Source organism: Notothenia rossii, assembly GCF_949606895.1.
Source record: "Notothenia rossii genome assembly, chromosome: 6".
Classification (NCBI taxonomy): domain Eukaryota; kingdom Metazoa; phylum Chordata; class Actinopteri; order Perciformes; family Nototheniidae; genus Notothenia; species Notothenia rossii.
Genome location: NC_136909.1, coordinates 82953327 through 82976123, shown reverse-complemented (window position 1 = coordinate 82976123; position 22797 = coordinate 82953327). Strand labels below are relative to the sequence as shown.

General features: G+C 41.6%; 1 protein-coding gene across 1 annotated transcript in view; it reads left to right on the top strand.

Annotated features, from left to right (window-relative positions):
• The window catches only part of LOC307045129 (contactin-associated protein-like 4), a 75651-nt gene that overhangs the window by 2890 nt on the left and 49964 nt on the right, over positions 1-22797 (top strand). Inside the window, exon 2 of the mRNA XM_079690664.1 lies at positions 17349-17459. Coding sequence (XP_079546790.1) covers positions 17349-17459 — 111 coding nt within the window. The remainder of the gene's footprint in view (positions 1-17348; positions 17460-22797) is intronic.

Sequence of the window (22797 nt, the reverse complement as noted above, 5' to 3'; positions counted from 1 at the left end):
ATGCCGTATGCATTGCCACATTTCATATCTACAGATTTGGACATATTTGTCTTTACAGGGTTGATACAAGTACCAAATATTATACAATTGCTTAAGTTACATATACACTAGAGCTGTTGTTCAGCAGAAACATTTAGGAACAAAGGCAACTAATCAAAAATCTTATTTGGATACACATTGCAGGTGGAGAAGTTGTGGGAAAATTAGTTTTTAAAACCATAACTCAACACAAATCACATGATTGATGTCAGTCAGCAACACTTACTGTAAGATAGAAACGTTACCTCAAATAACATGTTTCTTATTCGACGCAGACTCTGGGAGAGTCAGAGAGCTAAGAGGCTAATTGCTGACTGAGGAAGGAGACGTCTGTAACCTTTCACTGCAGATGAGTAGAAACAGTATCTGCAAGTCATTTATACAAACCTGTTCCTGCTGCAGCAATCCATTACTGGAGTGAATGCTACCGTTCAGAAATCATTTGTTATTTGCAACTGTAACTGAGGTGCTTAGATCATCGCCATATTTGTTTCTATTCATTCATTATTAGTATATCTTTTTGAAATTCCAGTAATACATATATTACTTTAAGTTTACCATTTGAAGATGTTTATCCCGCTAGAACGTTTACCTGAATTGAAATAAGAGCAAATTGCTTTTTATTCAATAGTGTTTTACTGCGTGTAATTGTCTCTTGATACACCGAGAAAATGACTGCCTTCAGGTTCATTCTGCGAGTGTAGCAGAGCTCAGTTTAACGTTCACTGATGGGATTTACTTGAAATCTTCATGCCCAGAAAGGAAATGAGATGCTGCATAAAAAAACGAACGAACACACACTTATTTCTTGCAATTATCTGCACAATGCTCCCTGAAATGCATGAGCAATAAGCAGAAACACTCCTCACTGACATTCAGAGAGTGCTTCTGAGTGCACTCCTCCCGTGTCTGATAGAGACAATTCCCACTCAACTTTAGACTCTAAAACAGAGTGCAGGACACTTTTCGTTTCTCTCTGTTTCTCCAGAGTTGTTGCACAAGGCCTCTGTGGGATTTCAGTCAGTGGAGTGTGTTCTTATGTCAGATAACACCGCTGTGATACTAACCTGTGCACACGTGTCCTCGAGGGTGTGCATGTTAGTGTGTGTGTCCGGAGATAAGGAGCTAATGGCCATGTGTGAACATCATGACAGGCGTGTAAGAGAATACTAAGCAGCGAGGCAGTAGTGTGTGTTTGTGTGGCTATAAATGTGGTTAGTGTGTCTAATGTGGTTTCAGATAAGGAATGACTCACAGTCACCGGCAGTCTCCAAGAAGAGAGTGCTCACGCCAAAGCTAATGTGTCCACTTTGTAGAAGCTTCTTAGATTTGGGAACTGCTGGCTGGCTGTAGACGCTGGTGTGTTTGGTTATTCAGCCCTAAGCTAAATGATAGGTATCTGTATTTTTGATGCTCATTCTAACAGAGTGTTGTGCTGTCACTTGCTGAGACCAAAATTGACACATTTTATTCTGTGAACGGGAAATATGAGGAATGGTGCTTTAACACATAAACTAAGTGGACGCCCAATCATGCTTTTTGGTTACATTATATTATCATTGTCGTACGTCGGGGTAAACCTGTATCTGTCAGGCAGGAATCCAGATGTATTAACTCAGCTACAAGAAGTTAAGCAATGAAACTGAAGCCTGCAGGCTATAAATCTTAGTTTGGGACCTATTGATGTTTGCTGGAGGCCGGTCCCTCTGCTGCTCTGGCTCCCTAAACATCATCACTCTTCAAAGGGTCCTGTCATCATCATGGTTTCAGACTCCACTCAGGCTACGGTTCTCTGACTCTCTGCGTCCCTGGGGGTCGTAGTTTAGACAGAATACAAATAAAACTGTCTGTAGGTGCAGGTCCAGGTGTTAGTTTCAGCTTTACCTGAAAAGCATCTTCTTTGTTGAATTATTCTTGAGTAATGCTATTGAATCCCTTCAATATGTAGGGATGTTTATCTGATATCTTTCATGTCCTTTGACCTGTTGATCAAGGTTGCAAGTGATGTGATTCAAATTAATAAAGTTATAGAGTAAACATCATTACTTAAAATGATGATGATGATGATGATGTTGACAAAGCTAATCGCCTTTATATAAGATTTGCTACTAGACTGAGCAGTCCTCTTTGGTTCAAGGATTTCTACTCTTTTCTTTGCCCTAGTTTGCTTTTGTTTCTTTTCGTGGATGGAGAACTTGCTAGTTCAGTTTTCGCTGCTTTGTTTCTTAGTTTATTTCAGTCAGGCAACTCACGTGTGTCTTATTATGTTTATTAGAAGCAGCATATAGTTTGAGTTTGGCGTGTAGGCTCGGGCCTCATCACTCCACAGGTTTGCAAAGAACATTGAGTGATGATTAGATAACTATCCCCCGAGCCTACAGGTGGAAGCTGGGGTGGAAGCGGGGGTGGACGCTGGGGTGGAAGCTGGGGTGGAAGCTGGGTGGAAGCTGGGGTGGAAGCTGGGTGGAAGCTGGGGTGGAAGCTGGGTGGAAGCTGGGGTGGTACCTGGGTGGAAGCTGGGGTAGAAGCTGGGGTGGAAGCTGGGGTGGAAGCTGGGGTGGAAGCGGGGGTGGAAGCGGGGGTGGAAGCGGGGGTGGAAGCTGGGGCGGACGCTGGGGTGGAAGCTGGGGTGGAGCTGGGGTGGTGGTGGGGTGGAAGCTGGGTGGAAGCTGGGGTGGAGCTGGGGTGGCGGTGGGGTGGAAGCTGGATGGAAGCTGGGGTGGAAGCTGGGGTGGAAGCTGGGGTGGAAGCTGGGGTGGAAGCTGGGGTGGAAGCTGGGGTGGAAGCTGGATGGAAGCTGGGGTGGAAGCTGGGGTGGAAGCTGGGGTGGAAGCTGGGTGGAAGCTGGGTGGAAGCTGGGGTGGAAGCTGGGGTGGTAGATAGGGTGGAAGCTGGGTGGAAGCTGGGGTGGAAGCTGGGGTGGTGGTGCGGTGGAAGCTGGGTGGAAGCTGGGTGGAAGCTGGGGTGGAAGCTGGGTGGAAGCTGGGGTGGAAGCTGGGGTGGAAGCTGGGGTGGAAGTTGGGGTGGTAAATGGGGTGGCGGTGGGGCAGGCGAGCAGCAGCAACATGAAACACAGCAGCAGGAACATGAACGCAGCGATAGCAAGTGAACACAGCAGCTGCAAAGCGAGGCAGAGGCAGGAAGACCTGGCGGCTTCAATAGAGCAGCATGTTTAGGAGAATGTGTTTGGTTGGTTGTCAGAGGGACGAGGTGCGTCACGTGTTAATGTAGAATAGAATCATTTAATGTACATGTACAATGAGATAATAAATGCTTCTCCCTTTCAAGGGTGCCATCAAAACAAAAAAACATCACAACATAAGACAACAAATACAGGCAGCATACATACTTAGGAATAAGGAATTAAGGAATAAGGAAAGTATAAAAATAAAATCTGTAATAAATAATAATAGGTATGTATTTATAATAATAATAGTAATGATATATATGTATATACGTACAGAGTCACATTTATGATGATTAAGAGGTATGACTTTCAGGTGTTAAGAGCAATGATGGCTCTTGGGAAAAAACTGTCTTTGAGTCTGTTTGTTTTGGATTTGATACACCGGAGGGCAGCAGGTTGAACAGGTGAAAGCCGGAGTGTCCTTAACAACGTTTTTGGCTCTTCTGAGGCAGCGGGAGGTGTAAATGTCCATCAGGGAGGGGAGAGGGCAGCCGATGATCCTCTGTGCCACTTCTACGACTCTCAGGAGCCTCATCCTGTCGGCCTCAGTGATGCTCGAGTTGACTGCCTGAACTAGCTCGCAGGCTTCTCCCCATTTCATACATTCACCTTTTAGTCTGGGGGGGAGGTCTAGGTAGGGCTGGTCCAAGATTCCTCTATCTTTTTTTGGCAGATCCTCCGTTATAGTTAATTTTATTATAAATAAAATGTGTTTTTATTTGTAATCAGAAGCTCAGGTTTGGTGTTTAAATTACAAGTTGGAGGATTTTATGTTGCCTTGTGGCTGTAACTGGAGAGGGAGAACAGAGTAGACACTGATCAAGGGTATAATGACGGGGACGAAGATAAAGGAGACCATGGAGATGATGAAGACGATTATGATGATAAAGTGGATCAAGATAAATGAAAAGAAGTGAATGAAGAAAGATTAGAGTCATGGAGAAGATATTGATGATGAGGATGATAAAACAAGATGATGATAAAGAAGATTATATTGTGATGTGACAAAGAACCAGACGAACATGGTGGCAATAATAAGGAATAAAACATAACGAAAAACAAAATATAGATGAGGATGAATTAAACGTAACACAAGTGTGCACAAATACAGCTGACATTCTTCCTCAGTCCTCACACATTTGTATGTCGTTACCTTGCTTGTGAACATAAGAGTAAGAGTTTGCTTGCTGTACGCTTGTGTTTCTGCCTGGAATTGAAAGAGCAACCAGAAACATCAATGAATCATTTTAATTTCTAACCCTGGGCTTAACCCTTAAAAATCACTTTTCATATATTGCCTTGTATATCTTTACTGTAAAATAGCCCTTGACATAATTTAACCGAAGATCTACTGGAGCTGTCTCCGTATTCCTTCAGAGTGTTATCCACGATCGGATCCCTCCTACACTCCTCGCTGCCATGAGAGATAATTAGATCAGATGCTGTGTCTTAATTAATTTGCGTAGCAGAAGTGTTATTGGTATCAGAGGCGGCAGCGGCGGCTGACTTTGAACACCGCAGGACGCAGCTGAGTCGAAGGCAAACTTTAAGATGCCACAGAGATAACGTTTAATGAGCAAGTTAATGAGATGGAAGATGCAGCGCAGAAAGGGGAGTGAACACCTGCAGTTTCTCCAGAGTTGCTGAAAAAAATCTTCCTCCTTACTTCAGTTTTATGCTACCTTAGGCAAGTGTTAGTTATTCAGAACAGCCACCATGCAGCTAGGTATCAGGGTTTGGGCAGGATGTTGGACACGAAAGTAGTAAAAAGAGGACGGCAGGTATATATATTACACAAGTGAGCTTTTATTCATCGCAAAAGCAGGCTATCACAAAACAGGGGGACCAGGCAATGTGGAATCCAACAAAGAATAAACTGAACATGCACAGAGCAGGAATGGCATGAGGAACACGAGTAGGAACATTGAAAGGAACACGGGGAATCAGGAACCAGACGGGAGCAAAGGCATCGGACTGACAAAGAAAGATTAAAGGTGACCTATCATGCGAAATGCACTTTTGTACGTCTTTTATACATGAATATGTGTGTGTCCCCGGTGTTCCAGGGAACTCACCAAGTGTCAGAAAACACAACCCTCTCTATTTTCCTCCATACCCGAATCTCTTAAAAAGGGGCTGCAACGGATCTGATACAGACTGATCCAGATTTGGACACTTCTATGACGTCACAGAAGTGGCGCTACGGCTATTGGGCCAACTCCACCAATCAGGAGGAGACAGCCACGGACATTTCCGTTCGAAAGCGCTGGAGACGCTGTAGTACATATGCCAGGCCTGTAGATGGTGCTGTTCTCACAGAATCAGCCCATGCAAAGACAGTGTTAAATTGAGCGAAATGAGGAATGGCTAAAATGCATGATCTGTTGGTATTTAGAAAAATAAAAAGTATAAATATATATAGGTATGGTCCTAAACTATATTATTCAAATATAGCATGATAGGTCCACTTTAAGCGACAGTCATATACTGTATAGCAGTGGCGAACCGTGTCTATCACAACTGGACCTGGTGTAGACACACCCCCCCCATTTTGTAATTTTTTATTGTTATCTCATGCCTGTAGCTGATGCAATCTCATCAGCTACAGGCATTTTTGAAGCTTGTAAAGGGAAGATGACAGCTCTCACTCGCCACTCTGCTCTTCCACAGCGCCGCTCCCCCTCCCTCCGCTGAAATTATGGATGTAATGCATAGTAGGCCTAATCATAGATGACACGGCAGGGTCCGTTACAGTTTGTTTTCATCTGATTTCAAATAAACAAAGTCTTGGTTTTCAGAACTTGTTCCAGCAAATTCAGATGACAAATACAACTTTGAAGCTTGTGACGGCATAATTACAAACGGAGAACGGAATAACTTAACGTCACCAATAACAGCCGGTGTTGGAGGGTTTCCCCCGGGAAACAAACGCAAAAATACACAAACACACACACGAAAATATCTTCCCTCCGTTACTACTTTGATCATTTGCTCCGCTAATCAATCAGATCAATGGATTCCAGAGAGGAGGAAACTTTGAAGGCCTTTTTCTCAAAATGATGACTCGGTGACAGTCATTATATAATGTGACATATTTTGCTTAATATTTGCAGTACAAAAACAATCCTGGTATCATTAGAAAGCTAGGAATCTCCTCTTTCCAGCAGTCTATACTCAAAATGTGTCTTCGGGTCAATGCGACTGATTTCGATGGAGCAGCAGGTCACTTTGCATTAGGTAATAATAAAGCAGGCAGACATAACAGGAAGAATATGTACATTGTAATCCAATCAAATAGGACATTGTCACACCATTCAAATGTATCCATGTAAATTACAACCAATACAAAAGCTTAGATGTTTTGACAAGATTTGTTACGTTGTTTACGTTATTTGTCACGGGGTTCTGTTTGTGTCAGCCGTTAACCTAGACTTGCAAACATGTCAGAAGAACCGGCGCATAAGAAAACAAAATGCGAGTGTCAAACTAAACTGAAATTCAACAACTTGAATGTCACATCCCTGACATCCACAACTCCGGAGCCTCGTCCTTCAACCATAGAACCAGCGCAGCCAGATGAACCCAAAAGCAGCCGCTCTGCGGCCGCAGAGGCTGTCAAAACCGCCGCCGCCGTCATCGTTGAACCGAAACAGGCTGGTTCCGACTGCGTGGAGGTTTGTTGTCGGGACATTGTGACGGGCAAATAAAAACTTATTTGGGCAAAGAGAAAGGTACTTCAATGCAGAATAGTAGGCTACAAAAACAGAGAGTGATTAATTATTTGCAAAACCACTAAACAAGCCTTCTGTGAAATATGCAGATTTGCTGCTGTCAAACGGCTTGTAACTTTCTCCAAATGTGGAGATGACAGCTTTGTAAATACCGAGATAATAACTGGAACTTTTCACAGAGCTTTCTTCAGTCAAACACCATGTCAGCTTGTCAAACAAGAGCGTAGCAGGAAAAAAGAAGAGATGGAATGAGCAACTGCGCTTTCATGTGTGTGGATTGGACCTGTTTAATTTACAGGAAAGGAGTGAGCAGAGGGTCGAGTTGTATATTCTTGTTCTGTTTTCTCTGACTATCTTCCTCCTGAAGACCCTCTCAGACGTTAATTTGCTCGCACTACTAAAGAGAGACGTTACCATGGAAACCAAACAATGGTGTAGCTGTATTGAAGTCCGAGTGGAAACAGTAACATTTGGTGCGTTATGTTAGAATGAAACAAATCAGATTTAGTCAGAAATCGGGAGAAATGCGGGATAAATATGACCCCGGGAGGAAAACGGGAGTCTCGGTCCCGCGAAAATCGGGAGGGTCGGCAAGTATGTCACATACACACGCACTTTTTGGCCCCCCCACTTCTGAAATGAATCCGGCGCCGCTGTTAGGAGACCATTGTTTCAGCACCCCTTTTCTGAAATGTGTTTGTGAAACCGAACGCCTGCCAACTCCTGTCAAGAGCTGCTGATCAGTAGCTTACACACACTGTTCCACCTGTGAAATACGGCTTCAGGAATCAATAAGACGAAACATTAGAAGGAGATCATCAGAGCTCAAGTATTCAACAGGTGATTATGTTTTAACGTTTCTTCGGGGGCAGAGGGCGTAACACAAATACATAATGAAGTATGACTGCAGCAGTAGTGATGGCAGTGAGATGAAGAAGCTATATGTGTCACTGACTTGCACCACACACACACACACACACACACACACACACACACACACACACACACACACACACACACACACACACACACACACACACACACACACACACACACACACACACACTGTCTTTGATTTTTAATCTAGGCTACTGCAGTGTTGAAGGCTAAATGGGTGCAAATGGTGAGCATTGTACAAACTCTGAATGTACAAAGTCTGACTGGCCTCAATATTATGGGTAAAGAAGTGAAGTCCTTTCTGTATAAAAGTTATTTTGCAGTGTGTTAGAAATGTTTTTGCCTCTGGTTTCTTGTCTCTCAGGTTTCTTTATGGTGAATATAGTTGTATCTTCTCTGATTTGGTTAAATTGAAAAGCCTGAGGACGTTTTTGCTCAAATGACGAAAATTAAAATATTTATGCAATGAGAGCCATTTTTTGTGACAGTAAAGAGTCATGTTCTTGTTCATGTCATTAAGTAGTAGCTGCCAGCTATTTTGAAGATGTATGCTGTTTGATTCAATATTCAAATGAGTCTAACTTCTTTTTTAAATTAGGAATATGGAAAAACATTACAGTAAGCTCTTCCTCTAGTGCATTTAGGATTTTGTGGTGATTTGTCCCCTTTATTCATGCATCACTCTACTTCAAATGCGTCGTTCAAGGGATAAAGTCAGTTCAATCAGGAGAGACGGTTTTGATGTAAGAATACATATTTATTGCCGGGAATACACAAATGAATGTAATGGAGTTTTGGCGATTAGGCCCCGTTGTGCAGGATTATCATTCGGGAGGGGAGAACCGATCGGATGAAACCCCCCGGGGTCTAGACACTGGTGGTGGTGAATGGATGGTTGGGTTCGGTCTGAAGGGGAGTGGCTTAGCTAGACCCTGGTGGTGGTGAATGGATAGTTGGGGTCGGTCTGAAGGGGAGGGGCTTAGCTAGACCCTGGTGGTGGTGAATAGATAGTTGGGTTTGGTCTGAAGGGGGACAGGAGGTGAAAAGGAGGGATGAGGGTTGCGTCGAGTCACCTGAAATGACAGCTGTCAGAGGGGGGACAGCAGATTTAAAAGGTTTAGCGGAGCGCTATGATAGGCTTGTGAGAATAGAGCGAAGTGATTGGTTAAGCTGGGGAGTGACGCCCCCGATCACTTATTGAGAGGAGAGAGAGTAATTACATGGAAATAGTGAATGAAGAGTAAGGAAGGTCTTCCTGGTTGAACTTGCGCTGAGCTTCATTAGTGTTTTACAAGCCACTTCAGCAATTACAGTCTAATTTTCCATTCATGAGCCAGATTCTGTAACCTTCTGTAACTCTGCACCTGTGGGGGTTTCAGTTTTCTGTCTTTGTAGATGGGATGAAAGTTAAACCTGCCCAACTCAGAGTAAAAAAGGATTTGCTGAAGAGTTGAGCTCTTTCGTTTTCCAAGATTTTAATCATGGTGTTATCTTGTGATATCTTGGTATCTCCATATCTTAAAAGGACATTTTACTCCTTGAATGTGCGTGTGTGTCATCATGGGAGACTTTGAGTATTTCTGTCTGTCTGTGGTTTTGTCACTTTGATAGTTGCAACACACATAAACGTTGGATTTGAGTAAGTCTTTGATCTGGGCAAAGGGCGCCAAGTGGACAGGTATATGGTGTCTAGTTTATCTTGTTTTATCATGAATATTATGATTATATTTTGTCCCTTTGTGTGGCATTTTCTGCATGAAAGTGGATTTAGGTATAATCTTTAGTAAATGTTTTGATTGTTGTGCTTGCAAAAAGCTCATAATAGTATTTTGTTCCTCTACTGGGACATGTCTCCATGCTTTAATGTTCAAAAAGCTCTTTATTGTTCTCATACTGCCTGTGCTGCAGCACCTCTTTTCACCCTCTGTCTGAAACCAGAGCCCAGTCTGCTCTGATTGGTTAGCTGGCCGGCTCTGTTGTGATTGGTCAACCGCTTAGAGATGTCCCGCCCCTTAGCCTATCACGTACAATGTGTTGGAGCGCTAGCCAATAGAAGGAGTGTAGTATGTTTTGTGTTATGCTGTTGTGCCACATGTATTATTCACATTTATATTTCTTTTTGTCTTTGTTTTGTTATAAGGCCTTGTGCGGAATGCTTTGGCAATACTATGTTCAAAATGTGGTCATGCCAATAAAGCCCCTTTGTATTGTATTGTATTGTGTTACATAGTGATGTCACTATCTTCAGGAAGTAAACAAAGGAGTCCAATCGAGGCGTTTCAGGCGTGTGGCGCAGTGGTTTAGTGCGCTGGCGTTCGGATCAGGGGAGCACAGGTTCAAACCCCACTGCAGTCAGCATGTCGTTGTGTCCCTGAGACACTTCACCCCAAATTGCTCCTGTGGGGGTTGCCCACAGTATTGAGCAGTGACATGTAATGTAATGTAATGTATACAGTATAACACACTACAGGAAAGGGAAAACCCCAAAAAGCACAATAGGGCCTCTTTAAATTGTAGCGCTGCTCCAATAGAGGAGAGGTTTCGTTGTGATGATGGGAGCACTCTTGACATTCTGCCACAAACTTAGTGAATCCATAAACTAATAAGGACTTTGAAACAGACTTGTCTTGTGCTTCCCAAGGTGATATTTATGTTTTCCATGGCCTTGTCCAAAATTAGTTGTTGGTGAGCCAGTGAGCACACTTAGGACATGCATCAGTGAACACAAGAGCAGCCCCAACAGGAAAGACAACTGCTGTGTCTGACAATTTCCTGCATGGACACTTTCTCAACCTTCAGATTCAACAATATATGCAGAGGGTCAGGCCCTCCCAGCAGGGGAGCGGACAACAAACAGTTTCTGTTCAGAGCAGACACCCAGTGGACTTAATCTGTGTCGAAAAAAATGAAAGGAACATCATTAGGAACTTGAGTTTGTTTGTTTTTCTGCATGTTATGAACTTAAGTTATCTAACTTTACATGGATTTCTTTATGTGATTGGTACAAGGGAAAGTTTTCAGATTTGCACGTCAGATTATTAATATATATATATTTTTAAATAGTTTGATTTTGTCAATGTAGTTTTGTTGGATAATGCATATTTGTCAGTTTACCTTTTATTTGTAGTGAGGCTGTGGCTCAGTGGTTAGTGTGCTGGACTTTGACTCAAGGGATAGCATGTTCGAGTCCCAATGCAGTCAGCATGTCGTTGTGTCCCTGGGCAAGACACTTCACCCCAAATTGCTCCTGGGGGGGATTGTCCACAGTACTGAATGTACAGTATGTAAGTTGCTTTGGATAAAAGCGTCTAACAAATGACATGTAATGCAATCTGTTTTGAAAGCAAGCAGCACCCAAATGTAGTCGATGCAATTGAATACACTACCCTTGTATCGTGGTGTTATGTTAAATGTTTGTTTTCCTTGTGTCATGTCTTCACTTTTGTCCTTGTTTGATGTTGCAAATGGAGCTGCTGTGATGCAAATAAAGTTTCAGACTTGATCTGACAATAAATTATTATCGTATTGCAATACATACTGTTGCATACATGATACTATATACTACTGTATATATATTTTGCATACATATTGACTGACATTTTCTGGATGGATAAGCTTCAGAAGGCAAGAGTCACATCGGTGTACCAGATCTCTGCTTTATGACTCTCATGAAGCTGGAAGCATTTTTGTTGCCGCCTGCAGGCAGAGGATGTGCTGATTCCCACAGCTCAGAATCAGTTTGACAGACAGGATCTTTGCTCGAGCCAGCGAGGTGTGCAGGGAGGCAGCCAGACAGGTCAGAGCGGAAAACACCAGACCGGTCTGATGAAGTGCAGCGCCACAATTCAAACTCAAGTCAAAATAGCTTACGGACATTTCAAAAAAGTTAGTGAGATTGCTGCAGAAAACTTTCAAATCCTGCTCCTCAATTCTTAATTAAAGATTAGTACTCGAACCCACATACTCAAGTCCCTCTGCTGCCCCTATAGTAGTTAAAAAGGAATACATTTAATTGAACAGAACACGTACATATTTGCCTGGGATTGATAATGTTTTTTTAGGAGTGAGAGAAAACATTTCATTTCCTGGGTTAAATTAGAGATCCTAATTATTTTTAAGATGTTTAATGATTATTATTATTATTATGACTGAAATACATAATTTTTTTCTGAGCAATAGTGCTGACCAAAACTGAGTGCTTTACTAAAAGGGTCTTTCATGCACTCAGAATGTCACTTTGTATAAAAAAAATGACGTCTAAATCCCTGACATGTAAATCGTGAGGTACCATTTATGCTGCTCTCGGTTCTCTCCTTTTACCCTTATATAGCATCTCAAATTAAATGAGTGCAGAAAAAAAAGCATGCATTTCATTACAGTTTCAGATTCCAAAACAGAAAAAGTATATTATTCACATTATTAAAAGAAATGCACATATTTAATTGGAAGCAGCGGCCTTGACTCAGCTTGGTCAAACTATGGATTGAGGTTGTGCAGGTCGGCAAAAAAGACCATTTTATTTTGAGGATTATGGTTCATGTTTGAGGCCAAAAGCAGGCCTTGGTGTGATTACTGTGCTCGGAGATGCATGAATACTGTATGATGCACAGTGAGATGCACTGAACTGTGAATGACCAGGACCCTGTGTACTGTATATATATTGATGAAGTGGAAGAATATGCTCTCAGCTTGATTCAACCCCATCTGTGGTTGATATTTCAGGAACATGGCAAAGTGGATGCTATGGATGTAGAGAGGGATGGATGAAAGGACACTGGTGAAGCGATAAATAATGATTAGACATGTGTCATGGGTGTGCTGAGAGTCCTGAGAGCTTTATAGTGCTCTCAAACTCACAGAGCTTTCATTGTGAGAGCTGACAGAGTGAGGAAAACTGATGATTCACAATACCTCTGTTTAAGTCAAGCTTGGCTGTGGAGCTAAAACTCTTTCCGCAGGCCTTATATCCAGTCCTCTGTGTCCATGTCTGTGTCAAAAGTACAAAAAACTTTTCGGTGTGTCTGAAAACACCGTAAGTCAGAGAATAACTTCACCAAAAGTGGAGTCGGTTTCACGAACAACTGAATAATTTCTGTTCAAGTCTGTTCTGTGTTTAAACTAGAGCTAGATAAACATGGAAGTCAAGTAGAGCTAAACAAGCTAGGCTAAGCTAAGCTAGGGTGACCAGACGTCCCCGTTTTCCGGGGACAGTCCCCGTTTGTATTGGCCTGTCCCCGGTTCAAACTGTCCCCGGAAATGTCCCCGTTTTTTAATATACGTTAAAAACATATAGCAAGGTGAAATAAAATGTTTCATGTCAGGAAACACTGGGTAAACAGACTGTGGTCAAACGGGTCAAACCAGCCCCCACTTCGGAGAACACAGTCAAGCCAGCCCGCACATTGAATTGCAGTGCACGAATAGATAGAGGCCTGTAAAAACTGCATTCAAAATAAAAGAGTTTACTCGGTCAATAACAAATATACCTAAAAGACACACCAAACATATTCATATATACTGGAGCTTAAATTAAGAAATATATACTGTATAATGTGATCAATAATAATTTAAAACAAACTACGTATAACTACCACATTATAACTGAGTGAATGCAAAATGTAAGTATACAGTTATGAAGACATATTTGACATTTCCACTAGGTGACTAATTTCAATTGATGTTGACACCATTTCACAACACTCCTAAAATAACATTACTTTCTGAAGCACAATTTAAAATGTATGCTGTTTAAAATCTCAAATTAGATCTATTGTCCATCTATGTTTTGATTATTATTTATTTAATGGAAACCGTCCATAATCAAAGAGTCATTCGAAGTCATTCAAATACTTATTTCACTTCAGGGTGATAGCAGGAGACCCCATCTAATCAATCAGAGAAAATCAGGACAATCTGATGAAGAATTTCAAAATAAAATACTTTTGAAATTTCATATATGGGCGATCGTCCTTCTGTTTTTATACAAGAATAAATAAAAAACTGTCAAATTATCAAAGACTTATTTCACTCAAGGGTGATAGCAGGACACCCCATCTAGTCACTCAGAAAGAATCTGGACAATCTGATGTACATTTTCAAAATAAAAGACCTTTGAAGTCTCATATATGAGCTATCGTCCTTCTGTTTGTATCCAACAGTTCAAATTACATTAAACCAGAATTGTCCCCCTTTTTTCTTTAACAGTGAAGAAAATTGGATATGTTAATGATATATTGACCGCAAAACTCAAAATGTCCCCGGTTTTAATTTTGAAAATCTGGTCACCTTAAGCTAAGCTGGCAGTTGATGTGCCTGTGTAACCAAACATAACAATCTATTAACATTCTACTAATTTCTCTGCAATGCTTAGCTATCTTATCTTACCAATAGTGATATTATTAGAGCTGTATTAAGCTTAGTTTTTCCAAAGCAGAGCTAAAGAGTTCGGAGCTAATGCTACTGCTAAAGCTAGCTAGAGGAAAAAGCGGATTTACACATTGATTTTTCATTTTCTAGTAGGTTAACTGTTTGATGAGATGAACGCACACCTAGGTTCGGAAACAAACCAAAATGAAGAAGAGATCCTTACATGGGGGGTTGTTTTGTGCTCTGAGTGCAGATGTTTTATGTTCAGTGAGCTGGTGAGAGCCCCGTATTTTAATAAAACGGTTGATTTGCACTGAAACAGCAGGAAGACATTACCGCTCTAAGAAAAGACATTTCACATTGTTTCCAAATGTATAGGACTGTCAAATGAAGAGTGCACCACTTTGTTAGACTCTGATCGATACTGTGGTGATCGGTTTGACATTTTAAGTGTTTCAGTGTGTGACTTGACTGCTGATTGAGGTGCAGATTGATGGCTTTCAGTGGAATATTCACCACGTTATTACGCTTATATATTTCTTCAGAGGCTCAGTGTGAAGAGTCTCTTTATTTTATACTGTGAGGCCGATCAATAATAGCATTTCAATCCAGTCTCTATATACTGCAGTCACCTCTAATATGAGGGTAATACAACATTTGAAGCGTGTCCAGAGGTTTCTGCTTACTTCTTTCTAAAGATTCTGGATAAAAAGGATACATACTAAGTGTCTATGTTAAAGATGACTGCCCTACTTAAACCACTAAATGAATTGAGTTTGTCCAGGCCAGCTCTCCTTAAAGCTATTTGGAGTAAATCATGTCTACAAGAGAGAGTAATATCTAGTATTTGAACTTTTCACAGGATTCCCTACTGCGCAGTGTTTCGAGAAGAGGTTTGTGCTCAAGATTTATCTCCACTTGCTGATGATGTGTCAGACGATTTTGTGCTTCCCTGGTTTTAGTCGAGTCAGAAGAAGAAATTAGTTTCATATTTTGGAAGTCAGCAGCATTTTGTATCCACCACAAGACATCTCATAATTCCTCTACTTTGGTAGTCGTCTCCTTTGAGTCACTAGCCACTTTCCAGAAGTGCAATTTGCCCCTCAAGCTTTTACATTATTTCTGGGTCTATAAGAATGTATCATTGGTACAGCGATAGATAGAAAATATGTTTTCTATTCTTGTGACATTATTGCTACTGCTATACTTTTAGTATTAATTAAAGAGGCCTTATTATGCGTTTTGGTTGTTATTCCCTTTCCTGTTGTCACGATCTTAGTTTTGTCAGTCTTGTCATGGGTTTTATTTTGCAATTCTGTTCTCCCTGTGTCTTGTCTTCCTTCCTGTGTTTTCCCTCCTGTGTCTGATTGTCTGATTGTGTTCACCTGTTGTGTTTCTGCCTCCCCTGCCCAGCTGTGTCTTGTCCTGTGATTACCCTTCTTTGTATTTAGTCTTCTCTTCCCTTGTGTTTCATGTCGGTTCATTGTCTTTCCTGTCTCCCTCCATGTTGGTCACGGTCAGTTTTTGTTTACCTCGTGCTTCCTGTTTATTTCATGTTTTTTCAGTTATCAGCTTTTTTTAAATAAAGCTCGCCTTTTGTTCCTTGACTTTTTTGCCTTTTTTGTATTCTGCATTTGGGTCCTACCTTTTTCCACAAATCCTGACACCTGTAGTGTGTTATATAGGTTGTTGTGCATGTAAATGGTCTGCAAAGGCTAAAATCCCAAAGCTTCCTCCAGAGGGAATCTTTCGCACATTGTACGTTATAGTCTAAGGGGCGGGACATCTCTAAGCGGTTGACCAATCACAACAGAGCCGACCAGCTAACCAATCAGAGCAGACTGGGCTCTGGTTTCAGACAGAGGGTGAAAAGAGGTGCTGCAGCACAGCAAGGCCGTATTAACCATATGGGCAACCTTTTTTTTTTTTTTCAGGCACAACCTCACTCATAATACATTGTTTTAAATGACACTCACTCTTCACCATAAATAACACAGCTTTTCTATAGGGTCAAATTAATATATTTTCTAAACCGTCTCTGTACTGTAGATCTCCCTATGTATGCGCTCAACTTTATCACTACGCGGCGGCGGTGTATAGCCGAATCACAGCCCCTCCCTCACTCATGTCACATTTTGTGGACTGGTCATCGGGAATACCGGGAGTTTTCCCGGTGGGCCGGTGCTGTGCGTGGGCCGGAGGGCCGCTCGGATTTGAAAAAAAATACAATATGCCGCGCATTAAGTGGGCCTGTCAGTCAATTAAACCCCGGGCCACTTTTTCCCCCCAGTCCGCCACTGGTTGGGGGGGGGGGGCCATGAACGCTCAGTTCCCAGGGGCCCCTGGAGGTACTAATCCGGCCTTGCAGCACAGGCAGTATGAGAAAAATAAAGAGCTTTTTCGAACCTGAAAGCATGGAGACATGTCATAGTTCATGTCAGGTTTGCAATACACAATGATGGAACATATACCTCAGGCTTATTGTGACAGATTGTTCTTGCAATGTGCAGACAACTCACGACGATAAACAAAAGCCGGATAAGATCAAAGCCCCATGAAAGAGAGACCAAAGTCAAACCATCTCTAAGTTTCCTCAACGGGCAGGAATCCAATATCAAAGCAGCGAAGCCAAGTCTGATTAAATCTTGACTAAACAAAGTAAAGACAGCTCAAGATCCTTCATTAATATAATCTCCCCAAGAGATACATCTCTGCTCTTAGAGATATTCTCCTCTCAGCGATAGAGGAAACATCCATTAACAGATGAAGGCTCCTGCATATAAATGCTCATTAATGTATATATATAGAAATATTCATAGAAAAACTGAATCTTTTTGTGTCTTTGAGTCGGTGAAACAGGGTAAATGTGTTGTTTTTTACAAAATCTATATCCATCAGAGTATATATGGTAAGCCACCTCAGAGGCCAGTTTGTCTAATGAATGTCTCTGTCAGTCAAAAAGCAGTTAACACAAGGTTGATATAAGGCTTAATAATTGGGGATAAAGTTAAACTCAGACTTATGAAAGGCGTTCTTACTGTGAACAGACTGAAAGGACCTCAACGATCAGTGGTATGTTTCCTAAGAGCTCTGTATAAACCATTTGTTTCCTCTGTTTTGTTTCACAGAGGTGTGTCACAGTCCTCTCGTATCCAATCTGCTGCCATCGTCCTTCAGAAGCTCCTCACAGTTGTCGGGCAGCCACGGGCCGGGGTTTGCTAAACTGAACCGGAGAGAAGGTGAGTGACAGTGACTACCATCATCTTTGCTGATATTTTCAGTTTTTAGTCTATGGTGGCACTCTGTTCTCACTGTTCGACTTAGCGATATTGAACAATTTGTTTGATTGCACCCGTCTTACGCTGCAGAACGAAATCTAGAAGGTGATAAGCAAAAGCAATAACGGACAGGAAATAGCAGAGCAGGATTGTAAACGGATAAAAACAGAAGCTAGCAATGCTAACAAGCTAATAACAGCATTCCACACTACTTTGTTGCTTTGTTTGTTGTTTTTGCTGTGCTATATTTGGGCCTCAACAAGGATATTAACTAACTAAATGTCTTGTGAGAGTATCTGTGTCTGCTCAATGTCTTAGTGAGCAGTTGATTGCTCACAGGTTAGCTATAGAGAGGTGAAGTCCCTCCCTTTCCGGGGGACCTCCATGGGACCTTATTTCGGGAACGGTATGCATTGAAGTCAATGGAGAGAGAAAGTTTATCTTTCGATCCCGTTTGAATTGTGCCACGAATTACACATATGATGTTTGTCAATTTAAAAGATAATTTAGCAAGTCAAAAAAATTAAAATGTGTCGTAAAACTGAAGTAACACTTTTTTTTGTGTGAAACCGCTCAATGAACTAGATCTCCCGTCTCGCACCAAACACCAAGACGGCCGTCACGTTGGCACATTTCACTTCTTTCTTTCAGAATGAGGCGAAAAGTATTAAAAGAGGTGAAAATCACTCCAAGTCTGGGCATGTTGAGAGCTGTACATACACACAAGGGGAGTCAGTCGGTTCCGTAAGAACCAGCATGCGGGACCGGGGTTCTGGGATTTGTAGTCTTTCTAGTTGTGTATTTTTCATAGTCTTATATTTCAACAGTTTTACGACAAACTGTGACTTTTTTGAGATTGAAATTCAAGATTGACAAACATCATATGTGTAATTCGTGGCACAATTGAAACGGGATCGAGAGATACATTTTCTCTCCCCATAGACTTCAATACATACTTTTTCCGAAATAAGGTCCCATGAGGTCCACCGGAAAGGGAGGGACTTCGCCACTCTATTAGCACATGCTCATCAATCTTGGATCTCCGGTTGTTGTTCTTTACGTTTGTTGTGAATTAATTTAGCCCCCTCAAAAAGACCACAATGTTTTTAATCTTTCTTTCAGTTACTCACTTTAGTGATGTTCTTTTCAGCTTTACCTCACTACAGATGCAGACTTCATGTGTGCAGTATGAGGTTGTGGATATGCATAAAACACAGATGGCATAATGTGTTTAAAGAAAATAAACTATAATGAAGGTTTATTAAGGTAAAGTAAAGATATCTGAACCACCATCAAGGGACTGCATGTTGCTGCTAATAAGGAACAAGCACCCCCTCAGGCTCGTACCGCAGTGTGATCTTTCATTTATTCCTTCTCTCGCTCAGCTATTCTCCGGAGTATACGCATATAACATTTAGCAGTTTAACATCAATAAATTATCACTGCAATCTTGCGTTTTCACCAAAAAATAACTAGTGAAAGGAACCCCCCCTGTGTTTCTGTTTGTTTCTGATGCGTTGCAGCAGCAGCACTGCTCGCCCCATAATTTAGCGCCCTGCAGGACACACAACATCAAAGACACACAAACAGACAGACACCTGATGGGGTATAAATTGGAATAACAGATCAAGCTAAAAAACAAAGTATATCGGGTGTTTTCTGCTTAGTTTTCAGGTAATTGTGTTGCAGGTGTAAATCAAACACTTCGCCAAAGGTTATTTGTCACCGGAAGGATTGCAAAAAGTAGCAAAACTACTTTATGTGAGAGGCTTTGAGGATACATACCTTTTGTTTTTTGCACGCTGCGGCAGGATAATACAAACAGAACGGAGATGAGAATCAGACGGAAAAGTTAGGATGTCTTTGTCTTTAATACAATAAACAATATTAATGATTTCCTCCACCTGGGAGACTGCAGGAATCACACTCTGCAGGGTGCCGTGTTCTGGGTGTGTGTGATGGGAGAAGCTGTGAGCAAACACACATGCTGAGTTCCTTCACTTCAGTTCTGGCTGTTTACTGATTCGAGCTCAATCTTTGTTAACGAGACAGGGAAGGAAAATCAGATGGTGTGGTGCCAGAAGCGCCATAACCGAACTGAGTTTATCTGCACGAAGCAAAAAGAGAGAAGCAAAGAGATGCGGAAGTACGGAAGAGGATTAGGGCCGCGTTAATTCTGACTTTTTTCTCAGAATTCTGACTTTAATCTCAGAATTCTACGGAGCCCCCTAGGGGACATGGAGAAGAATAAACATTTTTTTATTTGAACAAAAGAAAAAAAAAAATGTTTTGCGAGATATCGCAAAACCCCGTTGCAGTTTGTAGACGGTCCCTAAGCACTCCTCTCCCTCCTCCAGCTGCAGATTGTGACCAATTCTTGATGTGTAGCTTGGATGACGGCGCGTATCGAACTGTTCTGATAAAAACTACTCTGTAGCTCGTTGTCTACCTTGCTATGATTGTAAAGTCATGTTGTTTTTTTATTTTTACAATGTTATCTTCATGAGTTATTGATCTGCGAAACTCGAATCTGTCAATAACTCAGCTCAGAGGGACGTGCATGTCCCCTCACTCTGAGTGTTCTCTTGAGGTGTCTTCTATGTGAAACCCTTTATATATACAGTATATGTGTGAAACCCGTGTCTATTGCCAAGCACTGATGTTATATCTTTATATTTAAGGCCAAGCTCAAAGTAAAATCGATGAACCGCTCCATTGTTGTGGTTTCTGTGTTGCCGTAGCAGCCAAACTGAACAGGAAGTACATTGAGCTAAATTAAAAGTATTGCGAGATATCGCAAAAGTATTGCGATATCTTGCAAAACTTTTTTATTTTTTTTTATTATTTTTTTTCCTTCTCCATGTCCCCTAGGGAGCTCTGTAGAATTCTGACTTTTTTTCTCAGAAATATTTTTTTGGGGAGAAAAACAATTCTGAATTTAAAGTCAGAATCCTGACTTTTTTCAAATCCTCCCTAATCCTCTTCTGTACGGAAGAAATGAAACATGACGGAAAGTTAAATCATCACTGTGTAACACTCTTCCTTTTATTGGCTCCAACACATTGTCAAGAAAGGCTGAGGGGCGGGACATCTCTAATGCTGCGTTCGGACCGGACGCAATGCGATGTTTGGGGGCGGCGCGATTACATGTAAAGTCAATGCAGAGACGCGGACAGGCGCGAATTCGCTCCGACGGCGCGCATGAAGCGGTGGACGCGGCGCGAATCATGCGATTGAGGTGATTGAACTGTACCGCGTCAAACGCGAGAGTTCAATTTTTTCAACTCGAGCGTCAAATTCACGTGACGCGTTCTCGCGGAAGCCAATCAGTGGTGAAGATCTCAGCCTGCCGTCACTGACGACTGTTCAACCAGAAAACATCAGCCATTAGCTGTTAGCAGTTAGCACACAGAGATCACAGCTCCTCATATCTGTCCAGAAACTGTACAGAAGTTAAACAAGTACAAACCACAGACTGTCTGTGTCATGGTGAATACAGTCGCTGGTTTATTTATGTCTGTAGGCCGTTGTTATGAGTGTGGAGTGAGCATATACAACGTTAGCTTAGCCTGGTCGACCCGATCTCCATTCGGAAAACAAGCATTTTAAAAGATTTTTCGCCTGCCGTCTTGTCTGCAGACTTGTCAAGCATTAATTCATGGTTTTTACTAACCGGTATCAGTATGTTGTTACTTCGGCATCATTTAGAAACGTGTATTACAATTTAATCACGGTAAAATATGTTCATTTTGTTGTAGTTTTAGCTCCCAGGCCAGCGCGTCTTGTTTGAATGATGCGAGTAAACACAGCTGCCAGCCGCGGTGAAACTCGAGCGATTAGAGCGAAGCGAATATTCCGACCAGCCAACCAATCAGAGCGGACTGGGCTCTGGTTTCAGACAGAGGGTGAAAAGAGGTGCTGCAGGCAGTATGATAAAAATAAAGAGCTTTGAACATTAAAGCCTGGAGACATGTCACGGTAGAGACACTAAATATATATGAACCTGAAAATGAACATAATAGGGCCTGATAGACACTGATTATATAATTTAAACTACTCTGAGATGCCAAGCAACCGCAGAGCTTTCAGTGCCTAGAATCTCCCCTCTTAGCTCTTGTTTTTCCTTGTCAATGATTTCTTATTAATAATAACACCTCAGTTTGCAATACCTTATTGATTACTTGCCTGCGATTTGAATTGAATTAAACTCATCAATACATCTAATGAGCAGTTTTGAAAGCAAACGCACGCGTTAACGAAAACTGCTCTAATTCCAGATTCCCAGCTGTTCTCTGTATAAATCATTGAATAAATGAACATCCCCCCGGTGGTTGTTCTCCCCCAGCTGCTGCTCCTCATCCTCTGCAGGAGGAGACGCCTCTTTCAGACTTAATTTACCAGCAAAATGAGCAGGGAATCTTCGAGGAGCTTTTTCTGCTTCCTGCAAACACTTGGTGCTCTATTAACTTTTGGATTAACCCTTTAGAGCTTTGGGGTGAATGCACATTTCAAATATTACTCCTTTGATGGCTAAAGAATACAAGATGCATATTTTCCAATTACAATCTATTTGTTTAGGCAATTTTTCGGCTGTTTTTGCATCATGACTCAGGTCAAATCGAAATAACACGTATTTTAATTTGTTTTCCTTTATAGAGGCTTCTAAATGTTGAATCGCCCAGGGACAGGTACATTCAATTGACTTAAAGCAAGACTGCACCAGGATTTTCATATTTTTCAATAAAAACCTATTGCCATTAGAATAGTTGGTTTCATCACATTAAAATCTCCATTGTGGCTTCAAATTAAATAAAAACCGCATTCATCCACATTGCAGCTTTTTCTCCAGCACTGCCGGATGTTAATTATGATGAAATTACCAAATATCATAATTCGGGCAAAACTGAACACTAATTTGGTGACATTAGGGACATACTTTATATTAGATGAGACTAAGCAGGTAAAGCACTGAAGGTAAAACCTCTTATTCTGTTGTACCAATGTAAAGTGAAAATCCAAATAGTTGATGATTAACATATGTATGCAAAATATGATTTTATAAGCACTTACTGTAAATTACATACCATGAATTTCACACAGGACATCCAGCTCCACAGTTCTCAGACTGACAGCCTGTCACAATAAGAGACGTCCTGTCAGAATAAGATACTTCCTGTCACAATAAGAGACTTCCTGTCAGAATAAGAGACGTCCTGTCACAATAAGAGACGCCCTGTCAGAATAAGAGACGTCCTGTCAGAATAAGAGACGTCCTGTCAGAATAAGAGACGTCCTGTCA